The sequence below is a fragment of the Talpa occidentalis genome, unplaced genomic scaffold (genome assembly GCF_014898055.3).
Source record: "Talpa occidentalis isolate TD23 unplaced genomic scaffold, MPIMG_talOcc4v2.1 talOcc4.10, whole genome shotgun sequence".
Classification (NCBI taxonomy): Eukaryota; Metazoa; Chordata; class Mammalia; order Eulipotyphla; family Talpidae; genus Talpa; species Talpa occidentalis.
In genome coordinates this window covers 85,305,316-85,331,543 of record NW_023600993.1, presented here as the reverse complement: position 1 = coordinate 85,331,543, position 26,228 = coordinate 85,305,316, and the positions used below count along the sequence as shown (strand labels likewise).

The 26,228-nt window shown below is 39.9% G+C and overlaps 1 protein-coding gene across 3 annotated transcripts in view; it reads right to left on the bottom strand.

Annotated features, from left to right (window-relative positions):
* LOC119233700 (ubiquinol-cytochrome-c reductase complex assembly factor 1) overlaps positions 1-26,228 on the bottom strand; it is a 114,549-nt gene that overhangs the window by 63,391 nt on the left and 24,930 nt on the right. For all 3 annotated transcript variants that reach the window (XM_037496268.2, XM_037496277.2, XM_037496283.2), the window contains 2 exons: positions 19,794-19,866; positions 13,266-13,323 (listed from right to left, as the gene is read on the bottom strand). In XM_037496268.2, the coding sequence (XP_037352165.1) occupies positions 13,266-13,323; positions 19,794-19,866 (131 nt within the window). The remainder of the gene's footprint in view (positions 1-13,265; positions 13,324-19,793; positions 19,867-26,228) is intronic.

The following is a 26,228-nucleotide window of genomic DNA, read 5'->3' as shown; positions in this document are numbered from 1 at the left end:
CACTGGGTACAGTCAGAAGTGCAGGAGGGTGAGAGAATTCACCAGAGCCAGAGCGGGGAGCAGAACAGGCAGACTGACGAAGTATACTGCTGAAGGGAGCAGTGGGCGCAGCAGGAGAGGTCTGTGTGCCATGTGGGACCCTCACTGGTGGCTGGGGTTCGAACCGGCACTGCAGAGGCTGCGGGCAGCTTCGCAGCCCCGCACTCAACCACTGCACCACCAGGGAGGCCCTGAAATACAATTCTAAGGGGACCAACTGGTGAGACAGAAGAGGTCTGCTGCACCACATGTGGGTTAGCTCTCTAGTCGGGGATCAAAATCAGGCTGTAGAGGTGACAGTGCTGAGACTTAACACCTAGGCCAGCAGGGAGGTTCCCACCAGCTAGGACTTCTTATATGTTAAATAGTAATGGTGAGAGTGGACATCCTTGTTTTCTACCAGATCTTAGTAGAAAGGCTTTTAGCTTTCACCAATGAAAATGATAATAGCTGTGGGTATGTCATATATCACTTTTGTTATGTTAAGATACATTCCATTTATCCCCAATTTTTCAAGGGTTTTTATCATAAGTGGATGCTGACTCTTATCAAATGTTTTCTCAGCATCTATTGATATGATCATATGGTTTTTACTTTCCTTTTTGTTGATGTGGTGATTTACATTGATTTTTGGATGTTGAATCAACTTGTGTTCCTGGTATAAATCCCACTTGGTCATGGTGTATATATAATCTTTTTTAATGTATTGTTGGATTCAATTTGCCAAGATTTCATTGAGGATTTTTGCATCTGTGTTCACAAAAGAGAGTAGTTTTCTTTCTTTGTATTGTCTTTGTTTGGTTTTGATAGTACCATGTTGTTGGCCCTATAAAATGTGTTTGGAAGTATTTCTTCTCTATTTTTTGAAGGAATCTGAGCTATTAGTTCATCTTTGAACATTAAAACAACAAACCAGTTCAGCAAAGTGATAGGATACATAATCAACACACAAAAAAAGTTGCTTTCTTATATACAAACAATGAAGTAGAAGAAACTAAGAAAGCTATCCCATTTACAATTTCACCAAAAAGAATTAAATATCTGGGAATAAGCATAACAAAGGAAGTGAAGAACCAATACAAGGAAAACTATAAACATTGTTAAAAGGAACAGAAGACACAAAAAAATGGAAAGATATTCCCTGCTCATGGATAGGAAGAATTAACATTTTCAAAATGGCCATTCCTCTCAAAGCAACTTACAGATTCAATGCAATCCTAATAAAAATCCTAATGTCATCCTTCAAAGAAACAGAACAAATTATTACTTATATTCATATGGAACCACAGAAGACCCTGAATAGCCAAAGCTCTCCTGACTAAAAAGGAAAACAATGGAGACATCATACTTCCAGATTTCAAGCTATATTATATAGTCATAATAATTAAAACAGCATAGCACTGGAACAAACCAGACACACAGGCCACTGGAATAGAACTGAGAGTCCAGAAATAAAACCACATTTATGACCAACTAAGCTATGACAAAGGAGTGAAGTACATGCACTGGAACAAGGAAAGTCTCTTAAATAAATGGTGTTGGGGAAATTAGACTGCCACATGCAAAAGAATGAAAGTAGATCCCGATCTCACACCATATATACAAAAAGACCTGAAACCATAAAATACACAGAAGAAAACATAGGCAAAACACTCCATGACATAAACTGCAGAAACATCTTTGCAGCAAGGAAAACAAAGGAGAATATAAACAACTGAGACTACATCAAACTAAAAAGCTTCTGTACAGCAAAAGAAACAGTAACCAAAATGAAGAAACACCCTAAATGGGAGAAAATATTTTCACACCAGACAAGGACTGATAGCAAAGATCTACAGAGAGCTCATATAACTGAAAAAAAACCAACAACCCAATCAAAAAATGGAGAGAATAGTTAAATAGGCACCTCTTCAAGGAAGAAAGTAATTGACAATCATTAATTGGCATATGAAAAAATGTTCATCATCACTTCTCATCACAAAAATGCAAATCAAAGACACAATGAGATACCACCTCACACCTGTGAGAATGGCCCTTGTTAAAAAAAAAAAGACAGAAACAATGCTGGTAAGGGTGTGGAGGAAAAGGAACCCTCTTACACTGTCAGTGGGAATGTAAACTGGCACAGCTGCTATGGAAGAAGTGTGGAGGTTCCTCTAAAGACTGAAAATGAACCTGTCATATGACACAGGTATGGACACAAAGGTATCTACTCCTAGGTATCTACCCAAAGATACAAAACACTAATTCAAAAAGAAAACTCAATTCCCATATTTACAGCAGCACTATTTACAACAGCCCAGATATGGCAACAACCTAAATGTCCCAGGATAGATAAGTAGATCAAGAAGATGTGGTATATACACACAATGGAATACCACTCAAAGATCAAAAAAGATAAACTCATGCTATTTTTGGGAATTGGATGGAACTGGAAGGGATTATACCAAATGAAATAAGCCAGAAGGAGAAAGATAAATACTAGATGGTTTCACTTATATATGGAATATAAATAATTCAAACAAAGGAATAAAGACAAACTTTAAAACTGACCCTTGAAAGTTGAGCATAGATTTGAACATGTAAAGTGGTGGAGGGCTGGGGGGGGAAGAGAACACGATGGACTATGGTGGAAGATTATGGGACCTTGATGGTGGGAGAACTTTGGTGAACCACACCTGAGAAAAGAAATCCTATATTGGGAAAAAATTAAAAAGGATGTAAATAATGGTGATTCGTTCAAAATATTAAATAGATATATATAATTAATCAACAAATAAAAAATAAAAAGACCCAAAAATTAGCCCAGCAATTCAATAAGGAAGATATACCGGTTACCTATAAGTCAAAGAAGATAGCCTGGCCAAAAACAGTTAAGAAATAGTAGACCCGGGCCTCCCTGGTGGCACAAGAGGTTGAGACTGCACTATGAAGCAATCTACAGCCTCTGCAGCATGAGTTCGATCCCTGACCGGCCAGGGAGAAACCCACATGGTGCAGCAGACCTCTCCTGTCTCGCCCGCTGCTCCCCTCAGCAGTGTATTTCAGTCAGTCTGCCTGTTCTGGTGAGTCCTGAACAGGTCTGGTGAGACCTGTTCCCTGCTCTGTCTCTGGTGAGTCCTCTTACCCCCCGCATCTCTGGCCTATATCCCAGTGCTTGTATGCATAAATAAATAAATCTTAAAAAAAAAAAAAAAGAAATATTAGACCCTCCTGAATCATCTAGAAAAGGCTAAGGTATGTTGGAAGGTGAAAGGAAAACAAGTAAAACAAGTTCAAAATGGTAAACAAAAACAAAGATTTGATCATTCTGGTACCCACTGGAAAACAAAGCCAACACTTGATATAGGCTCGGATGATACAATAATTTTTTAATTATTAGGTAACCATTCTACAACAATTGAGGATACTAGGTTAAAAAGAGAATAGCTCTATTTTCATTTACATCATGGTTGCAATTCTCATAAATGCTTAAATTAAATGTTAAGAGGTAAAATTATATTTTGTTACTGATTCAATTTCATAATTTCAAAGCTCTGGGTGGACCTCCCTGCTAAAACATAATAAAAATTACCCTTGAGAGTACAAAATAGGGCCTCCCCGGTGGCGCAGCAGTTGAGCGCTGGGTTGCAAAGCTGTCCGCAGCTTCTGCAGTGCTGGTTCGATCCCCGGCTGCTCCCCGGCCACCAGAGGAGGGTCCCACGTGGCGCGCAGACCTCTCCTGCTGCCCGCTGCTCCCCTCAGCAGTGTACTTCGGTCCTTCTACCTGCTCTGCTCCCCACTCTGGCTCTGGTGAATTCTCTCACCCTCCCGCGCGTCTGACTGTACCCAGTGCTTGTAGAAATAAATAAATAAATCTTTAGGAAAAAAAAAAAGAATACTAAATAAACTTTAAAAATAGACAATTTTGTTAGGAACCTAAAACTGCTCTTAAAAAAAAAAACCTATAAGCGGTTGAGCGCTGGGTTGCGAAGCTGCCCGCAATACACCGGAGGAGTCCCACATGGCGCGCAGACTCCCCTCAGCATGACTGTGCCCAGTGCTTGTATAAACAAAAAAACAAACAAACAAATAAATAATAAATTGTATTACCTATAAAAAAAAAAAAACCTATAAAGACTTTTTAAAAAGAGACAATTCAGAAGTAAGAAGTATTTGCTAAACACCTACTCTAAATAGAGACTTAATCTGCATAATAAACTACTTTCTGTTCAGAGCAATCCCATTTGTTTCCTTCCAAATTTAATTATGTTCTTAAACCACAATTTATTATTGAGGTTTTAAACTTCACAGTACTGTCCTTGTCTCTTAGTCATTCCAGTGGCTCATAAATAATACTGATCTCTTTTACATATAAGGAAAGCAAATAATCCGGCTAGCAAAGTAAAAGAAGAAAAGTGTTCAGCCTTAGTCTGATGGCTCTCTATTATCTCTAAAAGGCAAACGGAGAGACAGGAGAAAAGAGACAAAAGATTCACTGACTAGGAATCTCAAAAAAATAAAGGGCTAATGGGCCTCCCCGGTGGCGCAGCGGTTGAGCGCTCGGTTGCGAAGCTGCCCATGGCCTCTGCGGCGCCGGTTGGATCCCCGGCTGCTCCCCGGCCACCAGAGGAGGGTCCCACATGCCGCGCAGACCTCTCCTGCTGCCCGCTGCTCCCCTCAGCAGTGTACTTCGGTCCTTCTGCCTGCTCTGCTCCCCACTCTGGCTCTGGTGAATTCTCTCACCCTCCCGCGCTTCTGACTGAACCCAGTGCATGTATAAACAAAACAAACAAACAAACAAATAAATAAATAAACATGCCTCTATTAAAAAAAATAAAAAAAAAATAAAGGGCTAAGATATAAACTCTGCCTTATGGCAAATAATTATTATCACTTATTAGTCCTCTAATATGAGATTTGTCACTATAAGATGCATTTGCATGCACTGTCTAGCATAACTATCCCCATTTCATAGAAAAAAAACTGATGCTCTGAGAAGATTAAGTACTTAAGGCTGCAAGGTATAAAGGGGCTGAAATGAAGTCCCCTTTTTGTCTCAAGCCACAGTCTCCCAGGACAGTATCAGTATCAGCTGTTACCCCCATTCTGTAACAGCACAGCACAGAGTCTCTTCCTGCTAAATCAGACAGGAAGAATGACAACACTACTGCCCACAGAGTTCAAAGGAACAAGAGTTTCCTAGCATGCTTAAATCTGGGAGGGAAGAATTCTTGTTATTCCTGATGCTGACCTCCTGCCATGTATTGGCAGCTCTAAGCATCCTGTCTTACTTGCTGCTTGGGCCTTCGAAAAAATGCCAGTTGTGTTTTGGCTTTGTATTGCCCTTATGGTAGTTTGGTAGTTTATTAGCTGTTCTGAATGGATCTGATTTTGAATTCAATGAAGACTAGTGGGCACTCAGGCAGGTTTGTCACTCTGGCTGCTAGAGGGGACTTTCACATAGCTTGTTTCCCTTACTCTGCCATCAGTAAAGGCCAAGAAAGCAGAGCCTACATGGCCACACTAAAGCTTCAGCAGTGTGTAATGAATGAGCTTATTTATTTGTGAGCTGGCATGCTAACCCTTTCCTCAGGCTATCTCTACCTGGTTTCCTAAACTCCCTCCCCACAAAGGGCCATAGGACAGTCAGTGGGCAAACAGACAAATGGAGTAAGGCACTTCCTGAAGCCATCACACCTGACCGTAAGTCTCCTCCAAGAGCTACACCTGGCCTGTGGCCTGCCTGTCAGATCCACTATGAAGAACAAGCTCCTGGACAGCAGGTACCAGTGCTCTTAGGTTATGCAATGGTAAATATTGCTGCATAGACCTTTGGTTTGGACAAAAAAGCTACATGTGTGGGTGTTTAAACAGAGGAACTCTGGCTGGGGGAGGGAGAAAGAGGATGTGCACATGGCCAGGGCTCACCATATACAGATCTGGAGCTGCTGGAATCTGGCCTGTGCTCGAAAGCCTTTCAGCTACATCAAAACTGCTGCAGTGGTTTTAAAGAGCCCCCTTGCAAAGGCTGAGAATGTCTGCCAACACAGTTCTCTGGACTGAGACTGGAACCAGTCTGCTTCCAACCCTTCCCATCTCTACACTGTACTTCCTTCACTTCTTTCCCAGAGACTTCTCCCCCAGGCTAACAAAAACATTCCAGTGTTTCCCCCATCTTTAAATCAAAACAAGTAACAAAATGCTTCCCTAGTGATTGTCCTATCACCTTTCTTTCTCGCTTGGAACATCCTAAAAAGTAATTCCCTCCTATTAACTCCTCAAGAACCCAGGCCTCTGGTTCTAGTCTCTAGAGTTTGAAACATCCCCAGGCAGAACCCTTCCCTGTGCTCCCATAAAGACAGCATTTATCATCCTGAACTATTTTCAGGGTTATGTGCTGCCTCTTCTAGGACATGGACAGCAAGTACCAAGAATCACAGTTTCATATAGTTGATGATCCATGCTCTGCTGTTTATATATAGGGAAAGAAACCCCCAGGACCCCATGAGCACCAAAAGGGACACTCAGGTAGGAAGCAAAGTGTTGCAGAAAGGGCAGTTGACACAGTTAGCTTTGGATTTAAGTCTTTAACCCTCCATTACTGATAAATGGATGTCATATTCCTTCAACTTGCTGAAAACCATCTCCCTATTTGTAAAACATGGAGACTGAACTAGAGTTGTGCTATTAAAACTATATTCTGAGTTTCCAGGAACTAGAGAATGGTCCCAAACCAGTGGGCACGTTGTGAAGACCTGAAGTGAGCAGGTTATTCCTGCTTTTTCAACCCAAGTAACAATCCTTTTATCTGTTCACATATTGTGGCTGAGCCAAAAGTTTCCTTTTTAAAAAAGGGCCTTCATAAAGATGCCAGTTGTGTTTTGGCTTTGTTTCACCCTTATGGTAGTTTATTAGCTGTTCTGAATGGAACTGATTTTTAATTCAATGAAGACTAGGGGGCACTCAGGCAGGTTTGCTGGTAAGAAGCTTGAAAACTACAAGGTCCCTCTACCTGGAAAGCTTTTTCATCCCTGTTTTGAGTTGTTAACTTTTACTCATTTTTCAGGTGTCAGTTTAAATGTGATCTCTTCAGGGGCCTCCCTAATGGGGGAAGGCGTTAAGTCTCAGCACTACTATCAAGCTATGGCCAGCCACTGCAGCACGAATTCGATCCCTGTCCAGGGAGCTGACCTACATGGTGCAGCAGACCTCTCCTGCCTCGCCCACTGCTCCCCTCAGCAGTGTATTTCAGTAGATCCACCTGTTCTGCTCCCCACTCTGTCTCTGGTGAATCCTTTCAACCCCCTCCCACCCTATACCTCTGGCCTATATGCCCCAGCTCCTGTATGCATAAATAAGTCTTTTTAATAAATAAATAAGTGTGATTTCTTCAGTGAAGCTTTCCCTGAGTGATGCACCCCTCCAACTAAATAATGTGCTCCTCATCTACCACAAAGTCCTATTATTTCCTTTCCAGTTGCATTTTATTAATGATTTATCTATTATCTTTCTCTACATTCTAGTCCTATGAACAAAGGGAACAAAACTGCTGAATACTATAGGCTCAATTAGAGAATAAATGCTATAACTTTATGGCTTAAGTAGGTACCTAACTAAGTAATAAATAGTATTAATGTTAAATATTATTAGTATTAATATTTAGTTACATACTTCAGTAGTTTCAATTTTAACAAAGAAAACAACTTAATACTTCTAGTAACCCAGACCCACACTTGAATTTCCTCTCGACCATGTATTAACTGATTCTTTGGACAAGTTCTCTGGCTTCTCTAAGTCTCTAATCCCTCATATGTAAAACAGGAAAAAAGTAATTGTAATAATGTGTAAAATAGTATATGCAATGAACATAAGATATGTATAGGACCCAGTAGTTATTATATTTATGATACAATTGACTTTGAAATAATTTCTAAAAATACAAGCTGCATTTTATTCCCTCTCCACTCCATCTCTCTATCATAGGCAGATTCTAATTATATTTATTCCATTCTGTTTTCTAAAATTCATTTCTGCATCTACAAGGTGCTAATGTTCCATGAAAAATTTTAACAGGAGAGTGTCTACAAATTTATTAATACCAACATATATTCCAGTACATACATCTCACCATGTAGGGAAACTTTTAAATAGGAGCAATTTTGCTGCTCCTCACTAACAGGCAGCATCTAGGACCCTTCCAACTGCAAAAGGAGCCAAATCAGATGTGAAGCATTAATTATTTAATAAACGTTTATTGATGTAAACAAAGTAAGACATGGTACTGAAGGGAAGAAATATCTTTTTTGTATCTTTCCAGAAAGATAGTAAAAATAATTACTGCTCTCAATAAATTCACCATCCACAGGAAGAGTGATAGATTTGATAAAGTAAAAAATGTTATATAGAGGTGCTATAATACAGATGTCCAAAACACAAAGGGAACACAGAAAAACTAACTATGCTTTCAGGAGAAGGGAAGGTTTCAAAGAAGAGATGGTATCAGAATCGATACTGAATGAAAAACAGCAGTTTCTCAATTGGAGAGAAGGAAGGTCCTTCTCGGCAGAAGAAAATTTTGTACAGAAGACTTGATATTTCTAGTGTATTAGTTCTGCTTTTCCTTGTAGAGGAGGAAGTAGTGGTGGCAGTGGTGCCTAGAATGGCAATAGGTAAGACAAGTAAAGGCTGCATATCTGGTGAGGTATGCATGCTATGCTAATAAATTTATACTTTATCCTGAAAACAGTGGAGACTATTAAGAAGTGTACTCATGTATGTATGTACTGAGTACAATTTATGTACATACAGTGTATGTATGTACTGTATGCAATTTATATTAAGAAGACTGTTGGTACACAGAGGAAAAAGTTGGAGGCTAAAGACCAATTTTCAGATATTGTTGTTTGTAACCCATGTAATCAGTTTATTGAGAGACATCTTGAATTTCTGTTTAAAATTCAAATGAAATAGATAATATCTGAGATTATCTGACAGCGTAAGGATAATTTTTATAAAACTTTTATATCAGATACATATGTATGACCTAGGTCAAAAAGTAAAAGGTATTTATGGGTTCAGTTTGAGTTGGTGACTGGTGACTGACCAGATGAAGGAGTGAAGGGAAAAGTCAAGGAGGACGCCCAGGTGTCTGGTGTAGGCGCCTGAATGGATCGCAATGCCACTGTCCAAGACAGGGAACAGAGGAGACAGCCTGCTTTTATCAAGTGCACGTGAGAAAGCAATCTCTCTCAACATTCTTTCAGTGGCCACAGGCAACACTAATTATTCAGCAAAGACAAAGGACATACAGTCATTGCAGATTCAAGTTTATATGAATTGATAAGGGCACCTTAGGCAGTGGAGGGGTTCCAGAACTAAATCCCAAACCACAGAAAAACTGCAACTAGAGAAAGCAGACAGGGTAAGAGAAACAACACTGCTCAGAGAACTAACAGAATGTAAGAAATCCTGTCTCTACTCTAATAAGAGTCAATAGAGAATCATCACCCTAGGGAACTCAAGCATCTTTCTAGACAGACCACTGACAAGGTATTCTGTTTATTAGGTTTTGGTTGTTTTGGAGAGTGGGGGTGAGAGGAGTCTTTCTACTTTTATGACTTCTTTCTAAGTGTTCCCCCATCTCTTCCTCACACAACCACCTACAGGAGGTATTTCAGTCCTCTACATCTCTAGCAAGTCCAGTGAGTTCTGTAATACTATAAAATATCTAGCCCTCAGTTACCCTCTTAGAGCTTCAGCCTAAGAGAACAGGGCTAGAAGAACACAGCTTCTCTACTGACTTGGGATGGAATTTTTAGTCCTCCCAACACCCTCTACTCCTTAGCAGAAGGCTTTCCCCAATTCCTTTTTTTTTTTTTTTTACATGATTTTGTTTGTATTTTATTTTTTTTTTTAAATAATAATTTTATTTTTATATTCCCCCATACAATTGCAAACGCCCCATTCTGACCCCAATCCTTCCCCTCCCGCCCCCCACCCCCCAAAAAGTGTCTCTGGTTCATAGTTTTTTGTTGATTTTGATTTTCACTTTCTTTTTTTTTTTTTTTAAGATTTTTTTTTTAATTTATTTTTATTTATTTATTTATACAAGCACTGGGTACAGTCAGAAGCATGGGAGGGTGAGAGAATTCACCAGAGCCAGAGCGGGGAGCAGAGCAGGCAGAAGGACCAAAGCACACTGCTGAGGGGAGCAGCGGGCGGCAGGAGAGGTCTGCGTGCCATATGGGACCCTCCTCCGGTGGCCCGGGAGCAGCCGGGGAACGAACCGGCACTGCAGAGGCTGTGGACAGCTTTGCAACCCAGCACTCAACCGCTGCGCCACCGGGGAGGCCCTTGATTTTCACTTTCTTATATTCATTTTCCTGGTCCCTTATTTAAGTTTTCTAGATTCCTGCTATGAGTGAGACCATCCGGTATTTTTCTTTTTCTTTTTGGCTTATTTCGCTGAGCATGATCCCTTCCAGCGCCATCCATGTTGCTGCAAATTGCATGTGTTTATCTTTTTTGAATGCTGAGTAATATTCCATGGTATATATGGACCACATCTTCTTGATCCAGTCATCTATTTTTGGGCATTTGGGTTGTTTCCAAAGCTTAGCTATTGTAAACAGTGCTGCTATAAACATAGGGGTGCAGGTGCTCTTTGGAATTGATGTTTCTGTGTCCTTTGGGTAAATACCTAGAGTGGAATTGCTGGATCATATGGAAGCTCTATGTTTAGTAGGTCCAGAAATCTCCACACAGCTCTCCATAGTGGTTGGACCAGTTTGCACTCCCAATTCCTTTTGGGCCCTACACTACTCTTCTGATGAGCCTTCCCACTCCATTCCTCACAAACCTGCCCTAAACACTAAAGACAACTCAATGCCCTCTAATATTCCATGTTCTTAGACATGGTTTATATTTTGCTCCTGATATTCCCTCAACCTAAAATCCCCCTTCTCTCTGACAGGAATTCTACTCACCCTGGGCCTCTGTGATGGCATAGGGGTTAAAGTCTCAGCGCTATCAAGCTATCCCAGCCAGGGAGATAACCCACATGGCACAGCAGACCTCTCCTGTCTCACCCACTGCTCCCCTCAGCAGTGTATTTCAGTAGATCCACCTGTCCTACTCCCCATTTTGTCTCTGGTGAATTCTCTTACCCACCCCACACCTCTGTCCAACAACAGTTCTTGTATGCATAAATAAATAAAATAAATCTTATTTAAAAAAGGAATTCTACTTACCCTTCATGGTACATATCTCAAATGTCACTTCTACCACAGAATCACTCTATCCGACAATCCCCTTACCCTACCACCCCACCACCATCACCACCAAATCTGAATTTAGTCACACCTCCTTGTATCCATTGTACTGCCTATACCATGACATGGCACTTCATTCTTTGTCATCTACTATAAGCAACTGTACTTTATGTCTGTTTTCCACTAAGTTTCCTGAACATGTAAGCCATGTCATATCTTTCTTTCCAGTGCCCCACAATCCTTAACACAAAATAAGTCCTCTTATAAGAGCTTGCTGATTCAAACTGAAAAGCTACCAATTCATTTCACCAAAACTGACAGATCATGAAAACTACGGGTAAAAGGGAGATCAAATGCAGATTTAAAACAGACAGCCTCCCTCCCCTTACTTAACTGGTGGTGGTACTCCCCATTCCTCTGAGAAATTAAACCAACCTCAGCAAGGAAGACTCAGCAGGCATATTTGGAAATGGTGGCTAACTTGAAAGAACAAGTAGTTTCAAGGTTCGCCCAGCTGCTATTAGTCAGGTATTGACCTTGGGATGTGGTCACAGGGATTATATATTTTATTTTGCCATCCACTCCCACTAACACTCTATACCTCTAGCTATATGGGCAATAAAGAGTCTTTCATACAAGTTCTGAATATTATCTTTGAGCTCCTCTGGGAATGCGTAGCCACCTCTCAACCCTCCCATCTTTCCAGTGAGTGATTCTCCTGTGCTACATCTGCGGTCCTCTCCTCTTTAAAGTCATTTTTTTCTCAATATATCCAGCCCCTGCCATGAACCTTTTCCTACCCTTTACCATCCAGACAGAAAGAAGCCTGTCTTCTCAGCTGCCTGACTGAAAGACATGGCACACTCAAAGAACAGGTAGAACAAGTAAATAGTAATAGTCTTGATAATTGTAGCTGCCTCTGCAATCCCATAAATCCTACTTACTCACATTGATTATAGTTCTTAGCATTCCAATTTATAACTATTTTACATATCTTATCTCACTAGACTGTGAGCTTCTTAAAAACCACTTTTAGTTCCCAGAAAACCTCCTAGAACATACTGTGCACTCAACAAACTAGCAGTTTAGAGAATAACAAAATAAACTGCCACTTCAGGTCTCCTAACCAAGCTCAGTGACTATGTGAGTTCAGAAGAAGAAATATTTCAGAGGTGATCAAAACCAAAAAGCCTTTATATAGTAGTCAGTACTGTGATGCAAAGCTCAACTGAAGGCAGTCTCAAACAAGGGTCCTTTTGACAGGGCAACCATTCCCTACGTTCCTCAGATACTCACTATGGTCAAAGTAGTAAACTTAGTTCTCCAGAATTTGCTTTCCCAAGATCTGGCAGTTCAATAAATACACTCCCCAGCCCCCACTTCAACGTCTCTCCTATATCCTTCTGACCTTTAATACTGTGTAACATTAGATGAAAACTGATTTTTTTTGGCTACTTATTTTGCAGCTGAAGAAAAAATATACTGTTTAAGGTGTTAAATATTTTTACATGCAACAAACCTGGCATGAATCTAACCTGTATGAACATTTTAGAGGTACAGGCGTAAATGTCAGTGCTATAATTTGTTATAGGTTTCTGATGAGCAGCAAAGAAAATGACCACGGATTCTCACAATTCAAACCACTTTTACGTAAATGTGAACTTTCCTAAAACAGCCAGGGGAGAGAACTTTCCAGCCAACCTCATACAGTTTCTTAGAGATACTGATAGCATTATTCACTGGGTTAGGTGTTCTTTGAGAAAATTCTACAAATATTAGTTTCTTTCTGGAATTATGCTTTGACCTTTAATAAAAATGTTTCAAGACACCAGTTATTAAAATGAAAGGAACAGTTTTTAATGCCTGAACAACTGCCATTTCATATAATCAGTCCTGCTGAAGCTATACCTTACAAGTCAGCAGTGTTTAAAAAGAAAAAAAAAATTGATGACTTCACTTAAATTGCTCACTTACCAGACATGAAGCAGAGTTATAAGAAACCACGAATTGAATGTATCTGGCATCTGACACCCTAGAAAATAACAATAAAATATAAATATGTGAGTATTGGAGTAGGACTATTGAAGGAATATAAAGATATTTCATCAGTGGAAGAATAACATGGTAAACACTGTGAGTTCAGAAAGCACTGAATGCAGTCAATTGACCAGTCTTCCAGTTCTAGTCCTGTAACCAATTTGCTTTGTGGTCTCCAAGAAATCACTTCACCTCTCTGAGTCTTAGCTTTCTTACTTTGTTTAATGTAGCCTGGATGATCTCCATGGTTTATTACAACTTTTACGTGATTCTATGTTATTTTCCCTTTCTGGTCTCAAATTCTTCTATAACACTAGGTAAACACCACCTTCTCTACCCCACATAAGTGTAAGATTTTTTTATCTGAACCTCATTAGAACCCCTTCTGGTCTCCTCTTCCTGTATTCTTTCTTTCTTTCTTTTTTTTTTTAAAGATTTATTTATTTATTTATACAAGCACTGGGTACAGTCAGAAGTGCGGGAGGGCGAGAGAATTCACCAGAGCCAGAGCAGGGAGCAGAGCAGGCAGAAGGACCGAAGTACACCGCTGAGGGGAGCAGCGGGCGGCAGGAGAGGTCTGCGCGCCATGCGGGACCCTCGCCGGTGGCCGGGGATGGAACCGGCGCTGCAGAGGCTGCCCCGGCAGCTTCGCAGCCCAGCGCTCGATATCTGCGCCACCAGGGGAGGCCCCCTGTATTCTTTCTTTAAAATGACCCAATATGCTATGAATATGGATGTGCTGAATAATTCACCCAAAATAAATGATCAGGAAAAAAGAAGTGGGGCTCTAGGGAGCTGTAGCTAAATAAAGCAGACTATATCTAACAAAAGACCATTCATCACCCCTAGAAATGACAAAACTGGGTAGGGCATCTCCTCATTCGAAGATACCCAAAATTAGGTCAGTGCTTAGACATATGTCCAAGCCTCGTAATTCTCATATCTCTAAGAAATGCCTCTTGCTGGATAAGAGGCATTGAAAGTACCCTCCTAATTATATGACAGGGAGAAAAGCTGGTGTAAGAGAATAAAGAAAAAGAGAATCAGTGAGAAATTTGGGCCCTTAGGTTATAATCTGTAACTTTGGAACAATGACTCAAGAAAGAAGTAGTCACTTATGTCTTTCAGCAATCAATGAAGTACCCAATATTCTAAATGATAACAAACAGAGGCCACTAGGAGAGAAAACACAGGGCAGGACCCCCACAAAGTATGCTAGAGAGACCAATAATAATAAGGTGCTGTAATTTATTGTGGGCTTGCAAAGTGCCAGACATGATAACAGGTGCTTTACATGCATTAATTAGTTCAATGAATCCTCCCAACAATCCTATGAGGTGGGTATTGATTTATCACCATTTGAGATATGAAAACTATCTCTTAGGTCAAGATAATTGCCCAAGGTCACACAGGTATGAAAAGAGATACCTAGAATCAGATCTGATTGATTTCAGACTCTGTGTTCTTAATCATTACTCTCATTGCCCCTCTAATATTAATATTAGATACCAACATTCATTAAGGGTCCATACTTCATGGCAGGTCTACTGCTAGACATGTCAATTCCTTATCTTGCTTAATCCTCACTTTAACCCTGAAGGGAACTTTTATAATCTACATTTTAGAGATTAGGAGATGTGCTCAAAAAGACTAAGTTGCTTGTAGGTAGTCACAATATTAACAAGCTAGTGGCAGGGCTGGGGTTGAAGTCCAGGTCTATCAAAAAGTGACACCAAAATACTCTGGTGAGCTTACTGGGAGGTACCCAGGAGCTGTCAAGTGGACTTCCTCTTGGAGCCCAGCAGGAGGGAGGTGAAAGCTGGCCTGGCTAGCCATGCAGCTATTAAGACACATGCCATCTGAGAATGGGCCAACCACCCTCCACCTAGAATAAGAATAGCCATGAGAAACTCTCAAGCCCGGATCTGAAGTTGGGTCTTTTTTGGATGCTAGAACAAAACATTAAAAAGTAAAGTTTTCTTGGAAGTCTGTCTTTCAATCTGGAAAATGAAATTTGGCTGCTTCTAAAGGACAATCTGTTCAATTGCTACCTCTACATCAAAGCTTCTCAGCAGCCTCCAGGAGACTTTCCAATTTTCTCAGAGAGGGAATCAGTTCTTGGGCTGGAAAGCATAGACAGGCAGTCCAGCAGCTGGACCTGGGTCACAATTTTCCCTTCTGGGGGTCGGATGAGGGCTGAGGATGGGTAAAGAACTGGTATATGACCTATTCCCCGTATCCACTAGGGTAAGAAGGAAAACCCACAGGACAAACCCCTAAAAAAAAAGATCACTGAATGTTTGACAGTAACTAAAACAAAAGCACAGCAGAATTTGTTAGCTCAATGAAATGTGTTTAAACACTTCAAAGTTTCAAAACCTGGTATGGTCTTTGCCATGATCACACCCTTGCTCCAATATATACTGAGTGCTTTATTTTCTTTTCTTTTTTTTTTTTTAAAGATTTATTTATTTATTTATACAACCACTGGGTACAGTCAGAAGCGCGGGAGAGTGAGAGAATTCACCAGAGCGGGGAACAGAACAGGCAGACCTACGAAATACACTGCTGAGGGGAGCAGTGGGTGCAGCAGGAGAGGTTTGCGCGCCATGTGGGACCCTCACCCGGGGATCGAACTGGTGCTGCAGAGGCTGCAGGCAGCTTCGCAGCCCAGAGCTCAACTGCTGTGCCACCGGGGAGGCCCCTGAGTGCTTTATTTTCTGAAACTAAATACTTTTTTCCCTGACACCAAGTTGGATAAAATTAAACAATTCATTACTGTGAATGGGGAGACAGTGTTGACATAGTTGTCCATTTAATGCAGGCTCTAGGGTCAGACAACCTGATTCAAAACTTTGACTCTACTTCTCACTCTTTATGTATCTTAAAATTACTTAGTCTCTAGGTGTCTCAGTTTTTATCTCTACAAAATGGGAGAATAGGGGCCTCCCTGGTAGCACAAGGGGTTAAGTCTCAGAAATATGAAGCTATCCACTGCCACTGAAGCACAAGTTCAATCCCCAGCCAGGGAGCTGATCCACATAGTGCAGCAGACCTCTCCTGTCTCGCCTGCGGCTCCCCTCAGCAGTGTATTTCAGTCAATTTGCCTATTCTGCTCCCCACTATGCTTCTGGTGAATCCTCTCACCAATACCCCCCTCTCCCACACTCTGGCCTCTTGTATGCATGAATGAAATAAATCTTTAAAAAAAAATTTTATAAATAAAAATGGGAAACAGAGAACCTAACACAGGGTTTTTTGAGGGCTAAACAAGATAAGACCTATAAAAACATCTAGCAAAATGTTTAGTATTGCATAGGTACTCATAAATATTCACTTTTATTGTTTTATCTTTCAGTAAATTATTTAAACATTAGAGTTTAAATTATCTTTGAAAAACTCACTAATTATTTAAGACTTTCAATAAAATGATAAACCTCAGTCACTGATCAACATTGTGAGTAAACAACTCATTCTGATACTCATTCTTATACAATCCTCATGAAATACCACCAGTCTCACTTTTGATGAGGGAGGATGACACTGGCCAGTTACCTGAGGACCTCAATCCTTATCTGTCTGGCCTACTCTATAGAATCTAAGATCTAAGGAAGTCCATGTCCTTATTTTACAGATATTCTTTCTCTACCTCCAAATAGCACTTTTCAGATTAGCTCAATTTTTATCAACTAGGCACAATTTGAAACCACTTTAGTTTAATCTACTCACAAATGACAAAGACAAACCATAATGAAGCATAGTCAAATGAAGATTACAGGTCTAACAGGCAATCCTCAAATTGAGTCTTAGAAAACTTAAAGTAAAAGTGGTATCGTTGAAAATTTTACTACCTCCCTAGGAAACTATTTTCAAAGAGCAAAGTTATAACAAAGCTCACTGAGATGCACATGCTCTAATATGAATAAACATCAGTTTATAATACTCACAGACCAGCTTGCACAGAAAGAGTTCTCATTTAAATAGAAAATAAACGAAAATATTAAGATGCAGTTACATTCATCCGCAGGCAATATGTTACACGGGGGAAATTCCTGGGTTTTAAGGCAGATGACATAGGCTCAAGACTTATCTAAGAAACTTTGGTAAGTTATTGAGCCTCTTTTTAAGTTTCAACTGTTTTTGAAAACAAAACAAAAATGAAAATATGAATACAAGTTGTTCTTATCCATTAAAATTTTATAACTCCTAAATGAAACAAATGTAAAGTCATATATGTAAATGTGAACTATTAGTATATACTATTTTTTTTAAAGATTTATTTATTTATTTTATACAAGAACATGGGTACAGGCCAGATGCGTGGGAGGGTGAGAGGACTCACCAGAGACAGAGTGGGGAACAGAACAGGCAGACTGACTGAAATACACTGCTGAGGGGAGCAGCGGGTGAGGCAGGAGAGGTCTGCTGCGCCATGTGGGACCCTCGCCGGTCGGCAGGGATCGAACCTGCGCTGCAGAGGCTACGGACAGCTTCACAGCATGGTGTTCAATTGCCTGCACCACCAGGGGAGGCCCTAGTATATACCGTTAATAATTTTATAAACTTTCATTTTATATGTAGCTTACACCAGCTTATAAGTTGAAACATGATATATTAACCTAAGTACATCATAATCATCTCATTATTCAATACTGTATTTTTTTTTAATTTTTTTTTCAATAGAGGCATGTTTTATTTATTTATTTATTTGTTTGTTTGTTTGTTTATACATGCACTGGGTACAGTCAGAAGTGCGGGAGGGTGAGAGAATTCACCAGAGCCAGAGCGGGGAGCAGAGCAGGCAGAAGGACCGAAGTACACTGCTGAGGGGAGCAGCGGGCGGCAGGAGAGGTCTGCGCGCCATGTGGGACCCTCCTCCGGTGGCTGGGGAGCAGTCGGGGATCGAACCGGCGCCGCAGAGGCCGCGGGCAGCTTCGCAACCCAGCGCTCAACTGCTGCACCACCAGGGAAGCCCCTTCAATACTATAATATTAACTCAAGAACCTTCAATAATAAGGACTGGCTAGGACAAAGATAGCTAGTAAAATATCCTTTGGAAATAATTATAATAAATTTATGAGCTATTTATTAAATCAAATAAAAAAATGTTAAGGATAAGGTTTCAAAAAGATTTGATGAAAAATACTTAAGCACATGGAATTAAGAAACCACTTAAGAAAAATCCAGCTTTGAATGTAGTTTCTTCATCACATAAAGAAAGAATATTTCCGGGCCTCCCCGGTGGCGCAGCGGTTGAGCGCTGGGTTGCGAAGCTGCCCGCAGCCTCTGCAGCGCCGGTTCAATCCCCGGCTGCTCCCCGGCCACCGGAGGAGGGTCCCACATGGCGCGCAGACCTCTCCTGCCGCCCGCTGCTCCCCTCAGCAGTGTACTTCGGTCCTTCTGCCTGCTCTGCTCCCCGCTCTGGCTCTGGTGGATTCTCTCACCCTCCCGCGCTTCTGACTGTACCCAGTGCATGTATAAACAAAAAAACAAACAAATAAATAAATAAATAAACATGCCTCTATAAAAAAAAAAAGAAAGAATATTTCCTCCTTCTAATATCTAAATATCTTCTAATGCTTCTAATTCCTCAAATTAGAAGTCGGCAAAAATTAAAAAGAAGCAGACACTTTCTTTCTTGGTAATGAATAAATCAGAAGTGGAAGGCAGATATTAAATTAGGACTGCCACTCAGTATAATATTTTACATTTCTAATATCAATCTGCTGAAATAGTAAAATGAAACAATTTACATTTGGTTTTTTGACATAGTTATTAAATAATATGAAACTGCATCTAGTTTTCCTCATTGTTGTTAACATAATTACACGTAATTGTCTGTGAAAAATATCAAGTATATACAATCAAGTGCCGTTGGATAATAGCTGTTGCCATAAAATGACACAGCACACATTTCCTTCCAAAATATGTAGAACTGGAAATGACTTAAACCTTAATTTAATTAACTTTTTTTATAACAGCATCAAAACAAATACTGTATTGGCACAACCACCATTCTAGTGGTAGTGTCAACCTGTAGCCTTTCTTTTGGAAAGCAATTTATCAGTAGGGAATAAATGATAAGATTATATGTGCTTTTTGAATCAATAGCCCTTCAACATAAAGAAGAAAAATCATGAAGCATATTCCAGAATTAACAAAAATAATTAAAAACTAGAAACAAAAAGAGGAATGACAGGCAAAAACATTCCCGTCAAACTGCTAAGTAAAACAGACAGAATATAAAACAGGGTATTTTTACTGAGTACTCTCATGTAAAACGATACATACTTGGACAAGAGGGATGATAATGAAAAAGTACTAGACAAATTCTTAGTTCATTTTCAAACCTGTTAAAATGTCTCCTATACAGCAAAAACTGTCTCACTATTGTACTAAGACAATCATAAAAATGCAAAGTAGATTCATTTTCCTTTTCCAGAACTATCAAAAACAGTCACTTACTCAGAAAGAATTCCTCGAAGTCAGTTTTCTCCACACAGCTAGTATACATGCGCAGGGCTGCAATCTTAATCTTCTAGACAAAGAGAATAAAACCACACTCAAGACAAGACCAAGTGTATGTTCTAAAGTCATTAGATGTAGGTCACAGACTCTTGTATTTCTTCAACTAGAAGTAAGGATCCAAATCATTCTCTAGGCAAATTCAATAACTAAACCAACATAGATATTTCTTTCTTTTTTAAAACTAGACATTCATATAGACCTCATGCAATTTTCACATTTTAGGATTTTATCATGAAATTTCAGAGATTTCTCCAATATTTAAATAAAATCTCTCCTTTAATTTGCATCCATTTTGTGACATCTGAGCCTTGATACCCAGCTCATCACCATCTACATTAACCCTTTATAATTTGAAACTCTTTGTATTAAATAATTATCAACTCCTTTGACCAAAATCAGAACAAACAAGAAAAAAATTCAATACTTTGAACTTTCCTCAGAGGCACTACTATTTTGTAAGAGGTCATTTTTCAAGAGGTCATTCTTTTCTGTATTTTCCCTGATTTTATATTTTGCTAATTAACAGAAGGCTGTGTTTGTAAAAAGGATTTTTTTTTTTTTTTTTTTTTTTTTAAATATTTTTGATGCCTTTGTTTCTTTTTTTTTTAAGAAAGATTTCTTTTTTTTTTTTTTTTAAAGATTTATTTATACAAGCACTGGGTACAGTCAGAGGCGCGGGAGGGTGAGAGAATTCACCAGAGCCAGAGCGGGGAGCAGAGCAGGCAGAGGGACCGAGGTACACTGCTGGGGGGGGCAGCGGGCGGCAGGAGAGGTCTGCGCACCATGTGGGACCCTCCTCCGGTGGCCAGGGAGCAGCCGGGGATCGAACCGGCGCTGCAGAGGCTGCGGGGAGCTTGGCAACCCAGCGCTCAACCGCTGCGCCACTGGGGAGGCCCTGTAAAAAGGATTTCTAATGAATGTAAAATATTATAGAAGCATCAAACTTATTTTATGGAGCACTAAGAGTTCTCTTAATTTATTCACTTGGCTATATTAAGATTTGTATATATTCCTATATATACATTATGTCTTAATAAAAATAAACTTAAAAAAAAAATATAAGCCCCTCCCTGGACTATTTCGACTGGCCTGGGAGTCCCACTTTATTTCTGTTCCTTTTCTCCTTCATAAATTTTCTTTCTCGGGCCTCCCCGGTGGCGCAGCAGTTGAGCGCTGGGTTTCGAAGCTGCCCACAGCCTCTGCAGCACCGGTTTGACCCCTGGCTGCTGGCGAGAGTCCCACATGGCACACAGACCTCTCCTGCCATGCCTGCTGCTCCCCTTAGCAGTATACTTCGCCAGTCAGCCTGTTCTGTTCCCTGCTCTGGCTCTGGTGAATTCTCTCACCCTCTAGCACTTCTGATTGTACCCAGTGCTTGTATAAATAAATAAATAAATTTTTCTTTCTCTTAAAACAAAAAAAAAGTTCCTTCAGAAGTTGAATTGTAGGTCTGAAGAAAACTCAGTGCTAAGGGAAAAGTATCTCTAAGGGCTTTCAATTTATTTTCTCTTAAGGACACAATGGAAAAATTAAAACCACAAAAGACTTTTTAGAAGCTTATTTTTTCTTGGGGCCTCCCCGGTGGCACAACAGGTTGAGCGCAGCGCTGTGAAGTTGTCTGCATCCTTTGTAGTGTCGGTTCGATTCCTGGCCAGTCAGGGAGATTCCCACATGGTGTGGCAGACCTCTCCTATCACGACCGCTGCTCCCCTCAGCAGTGTATATCGGTCGTCTGCCTGTTCTGCTCCCTACTCTGTCTCCAGTGAATCCTCTCAACCTCCTGCACCCCTGGCCTGTACCCCAGCTCTTGTATAAAAATAAATAAATCTTTTAAAAAAAAAGCTTACTTTTTCTTAAAATGACAGATTCAAATATGAACAGCATAAAAGAATACAAACTCAAACACGCAAAGCCTACCAAAAAAATACAAACTGAGAATGACAGAGCAATTAAAGAAAAAAAAAATCAATGCAGAATTTTAGTTGAGCTATGTTATTAAGGTGCAAAAGTCATAAAGGACATATAGTGCATCTAATACTACATAATGTTCATATTTCTCTATACCCACTAGAGTCAAAATAACAGTGTCTCTGATGAGCAGGAATAACCATAATAAATTAAGGAAGGGGCCTCCCCTGGTGGCGCAGGGGTTGAGCGCTGGGCTACGAGGCTGCCTGCAGCCTCTGCAGCGCCAGTTTGTTCCCTGGCCACCGGCAAAAAAATTAATTAATTAATTAATTAAGGAAGGACTAATATCTCTGATTATAATTAAGAAATTTTGTCTGCTAGTTTAAAGCATGTTATGTGTCAAGGCTTTTAGTTTAACACTTACATAGGGGAGGAGGGAAGGTAAGGGGTGGGAACAGAACAGAACCTATAACAAATAGAAATAAGATACTTCTATATAGGAAGTACATTAGTTTAGAAGCCCACATTTAAACAAAACCCATGCATAGCCACTGAAAAGAAGAAAAATTTAAAACCTAAAAGGCAAAAAGAAGGAAAATAAAAGAAAGAACAGATACAAATTATCAAGTATAGAGAAAGGGATCTAACTATGTAGCCTAAAAATATTATAGGATAATTAAGGGAATATTATGAATAAGGTTAGGCCAATAAATGTGATTGCTTAGAATAAACAAACATTAAGTTGGATTTGGGGTTAAAAACTTTCCCACACAAAAACCCCCACAAACCCATCAGGTTCAATAGTAGTGACACACACATCTAAAGAAATTATACCAGGCCTCCCTGGTGGCACAAGGGGTTAAGCACTGCACTCTGAAGCAATCTGCAGCCTCTGCAGCACAAGTTCGATCCCCGGCCAGCCAGGGAGCCACCCACATGGTGCAGCAGACCTCTCCTGACTTGCCCGCTGCTCCCCTCAGCAGTGCACTTCGGTCAATCTGCCTTTTCTTTTTTTTCTTTTTTTTTTTTTTTTTTTTTTTTTATTTTTTTTTTTTTTTTTAAATCTTTTTTTTTTTTTTTTTTTTTTATAGAGGCATGTTTATTTATTTATTTATTTTGTTTGTTTGTTTGGTTTATACATGCACTGGGTACAGTCAGAAGCGCGGGAGGGTGAGAGAATTCACCAGAGCCAGAGCGGGGAGCAGAGCAGGCAGAAGGACCGAAGCACACTGCTGAGGGGAGCAGCGGGCGGCAGGAGAGGTCTGCGCGCCATGTGGGATTCTCCGCCGGTGGCCGGGGAGCAGCCGGGGATCGAACCGGCGCCGCAGAGGCCGCGGGCAGCTTCGCAACCCAGCGCTCAACTGCTGCGCCACCGGGGAGGCCCCAATCTGCCTTTTCTGTTCCCCACTCTGTCTCTGGTGAATCCTCTCTCACCCCCCATAGCTCTGGCCCGTACCCCAGCTCTTATGTGCATAAATAAGTTAATCTTTTAAAAAAATATAGAATTGATACCAAATTACATAAGTTCTTCCAGAACTCACAAGGAAAAACACTTCTAGATCATTCTATGACATCATATCACCCTGGTAGTAAAACCAGTCATTTGAAGAAAATAAAAAGTATAAAACCATAACCTTCATTAACATAGACACAAAAAACCTTAACAAAAGAAACCAAATATACCAATGTTTGAAAAGGATAATATATCATGATCAAGAGATATTTATCCCAGGAATGGAAAATTGATTTAACAGTGACAAATCAATTAGTGTATCAGCAGGTTAAAAAAGCCCACCTTGATCTTTTTCAACTCTGCGTTTTCTTTCAGATCCTTATTTACAGAGTCTTCTAGGTCTGTAATTAACCACCCCACCTGAGAAAGGGCAGACCTGCCTACAAAATCCAAATCTTTCCTTAAGAGGTCTCCTCCAGAATACGTTCATGAAGAAAATATTCATTATAAATAATAAAAACCTCACCAGATTGGCCAGTGTATTTATACACTGCTCACATTGTGGCAATCAGGAGCATTTTATAGTTCCTCACTTTTCCTGCAGCAAAGCCAAACCTTTATACTTGGGTGAGCCATTTTCCTGGACAAATCTCTAAAGCAAGTCCCTTAAGACCATCATACAGGGGTTGGAAATAATAACTTGGGGAAAGAAATTCTTAAGATGTAAGTGTTAATATAAGTTAAGGAGGTAGATGGGACTAAATTTCTACCCAGCCAATACAAATTGTTCTGGTCCTCAGATGACTGTGTATTTATTTCATCATAACTTTAGAAGACTTCATCGTACCACCTTGAATAAAACAGAAACACCCAAGACAACTTTGGGAAATGAAAATCAGCTCTCCCACCATTCCTACAAAATGAAAAAAAAACCCAACAAAACAAAACAAGCACAAGGCTTACATTAACAGCTGTGTGAGTGTTGGAAGGGGCTTTGAAGCAATTTGAACCTTCTATTCTGTACCGGAATTCCTTCTACAACATTCTTGATTCACAGTCAACCATCTGGGCTCCTGTTCAAACAAGTCCAATGACCCTGTGAGGCTACCTATCTAGGGGAGGATAATCCTTGTTAGTTTTTTTTTTTAATTGAATTCAAATCTGCTTCATGTAACATTCATTAAATATCACCTGCTCACAGTATACCTCAGGTTAAGTCTCTTCAAATTTTTTACATTTGCCCCTCAAGAACAACTACCATGTTGTCTCTTTCCCAAGCTAACCAGCTCTATTTCCTTCAATCATTCTTTTTTTTTTAAGATTTATTTTATTTATTTACACATACAGGAACTGGGGTATAGGCCAGAGGTGCAGGGGTAGGGGGATGAGGATTCACCAGAGACAGAGTGGGGAGCAGAACAGGCAGATCACAGAAATACACTGCAGAGGGGAGCAGGAGATGAGACAAGACAGGTCTGCTGTGCCATGTGGGTCAGCTCCCTAGTCAGGTATGGGACATGCTGCAGTGGCTGCTGATAGCTTAATAGTGCTGAGATTTAACCCCTTACACCACCAGGAGGCCCATCCTTCAATCATTCTTAATTCAACATGGTTCTGAAGCCTTCATGAAGCTTGTTGCCTACATCTGAATACATTCCAGTTTGCCAGTGTCTTTCAGAACTGTAACAATTTTTTTGGCTTACTACTAATCTAGAAAGTGCCCAGGTGGCTGAATCCAGTAAATATTGTCCTATCTTAACTGATATAGCTACATAAAGATAACAAAAAAGAATTATTATTTCAGGATAGTCAAACAGGTAAAGAAAAGCTCCATTTAAATTGCTAAATAGGAATATAAAAGAAAAATGGAACTATACTAGAAATTGTGGCAGAAAAAGATGGAGGAAAGATGGCTGATCTTGCTGATGTGGACAAACAGGCATTTTACTCCCTAATCAAAGATATGTAAAAACACAAAACTCAAAGAATCTTGCCATGCAATTTAATACAAGGGTCTAGTCATAAGATTTCTGAGTCAACATTTGCTGAAAAAGGGCTCATGTTCTTTAAAATGGAAAATTACACTGTATTTCCCCACCTAAATTATACTAGAATATCATACTTTGATGTTTTGATGTCACAAATTCTAAAATGAAGGTTATAGAAAGTAGACACTACCACATCACAGAAGATTTTTAAAAAGCAAATACTAGGGACTTAGTTGAGATCACAAGGGAACCAGGAAAAATTAGAGGCTAACTTAAGCTAAAACAGTGGAGAAACTTTCCTGGTGACTTAGCAATCCTCCAAATGGTAGCCAACTTTCCTTCCTGAATCATAACAAAGCAGATTAGACAAAGCAAATGGTAGCAAAAGTGGAACCCATTGTGAAGAAAAAAAAAATTTTCTTTTCCTTCTTTCTGCTCTTTTTTTAAATTTTTAAATCTTTTTCTTTTAATTAATTTCTAATTTTCAAACAAAGCACATATTTTAAGTTTTAAATCCAAATGCCATAATCGGAACTTTTTTTTTTTTTTTTTTAAATAAGTACCTTATTCTTTTTTTTTTTTTTTTTAAGATTTATTTTATTTATTTATACAAGCACTGGGTAATGTCAGAAGCACGGGAGGGTGAGAGAATTCACCAGAGCCAGAGCGGGGAGCAGAGCAGGCAGGGCAGGAGAGGTCTGCGCGCCATGTGGGACCCTCCTCCGGTGGCCGGGGAGCAGCCGGGATCGAACCGGCGCTGCAGAGGCAGTGGGCAGCTTCGCAACCCAGCGCTCAACCGCTGCGCCACCGGGGAGGAATCGGAACTTTTTTTAATAGCAGAAAAGATTCTAGTTAATAACATTACCAAATACCAATGATTATCAATTGTCAAAGAATTAAGATATAAAGATTACTTTGCATATAAATGCTGAATCACTTGTACATAAGAAACTAGTATAAAAATATATGCCAATTGCTCTTCAATTGAAAAAAAGTCAAAAAACCATCGAATCTAAAACTGGT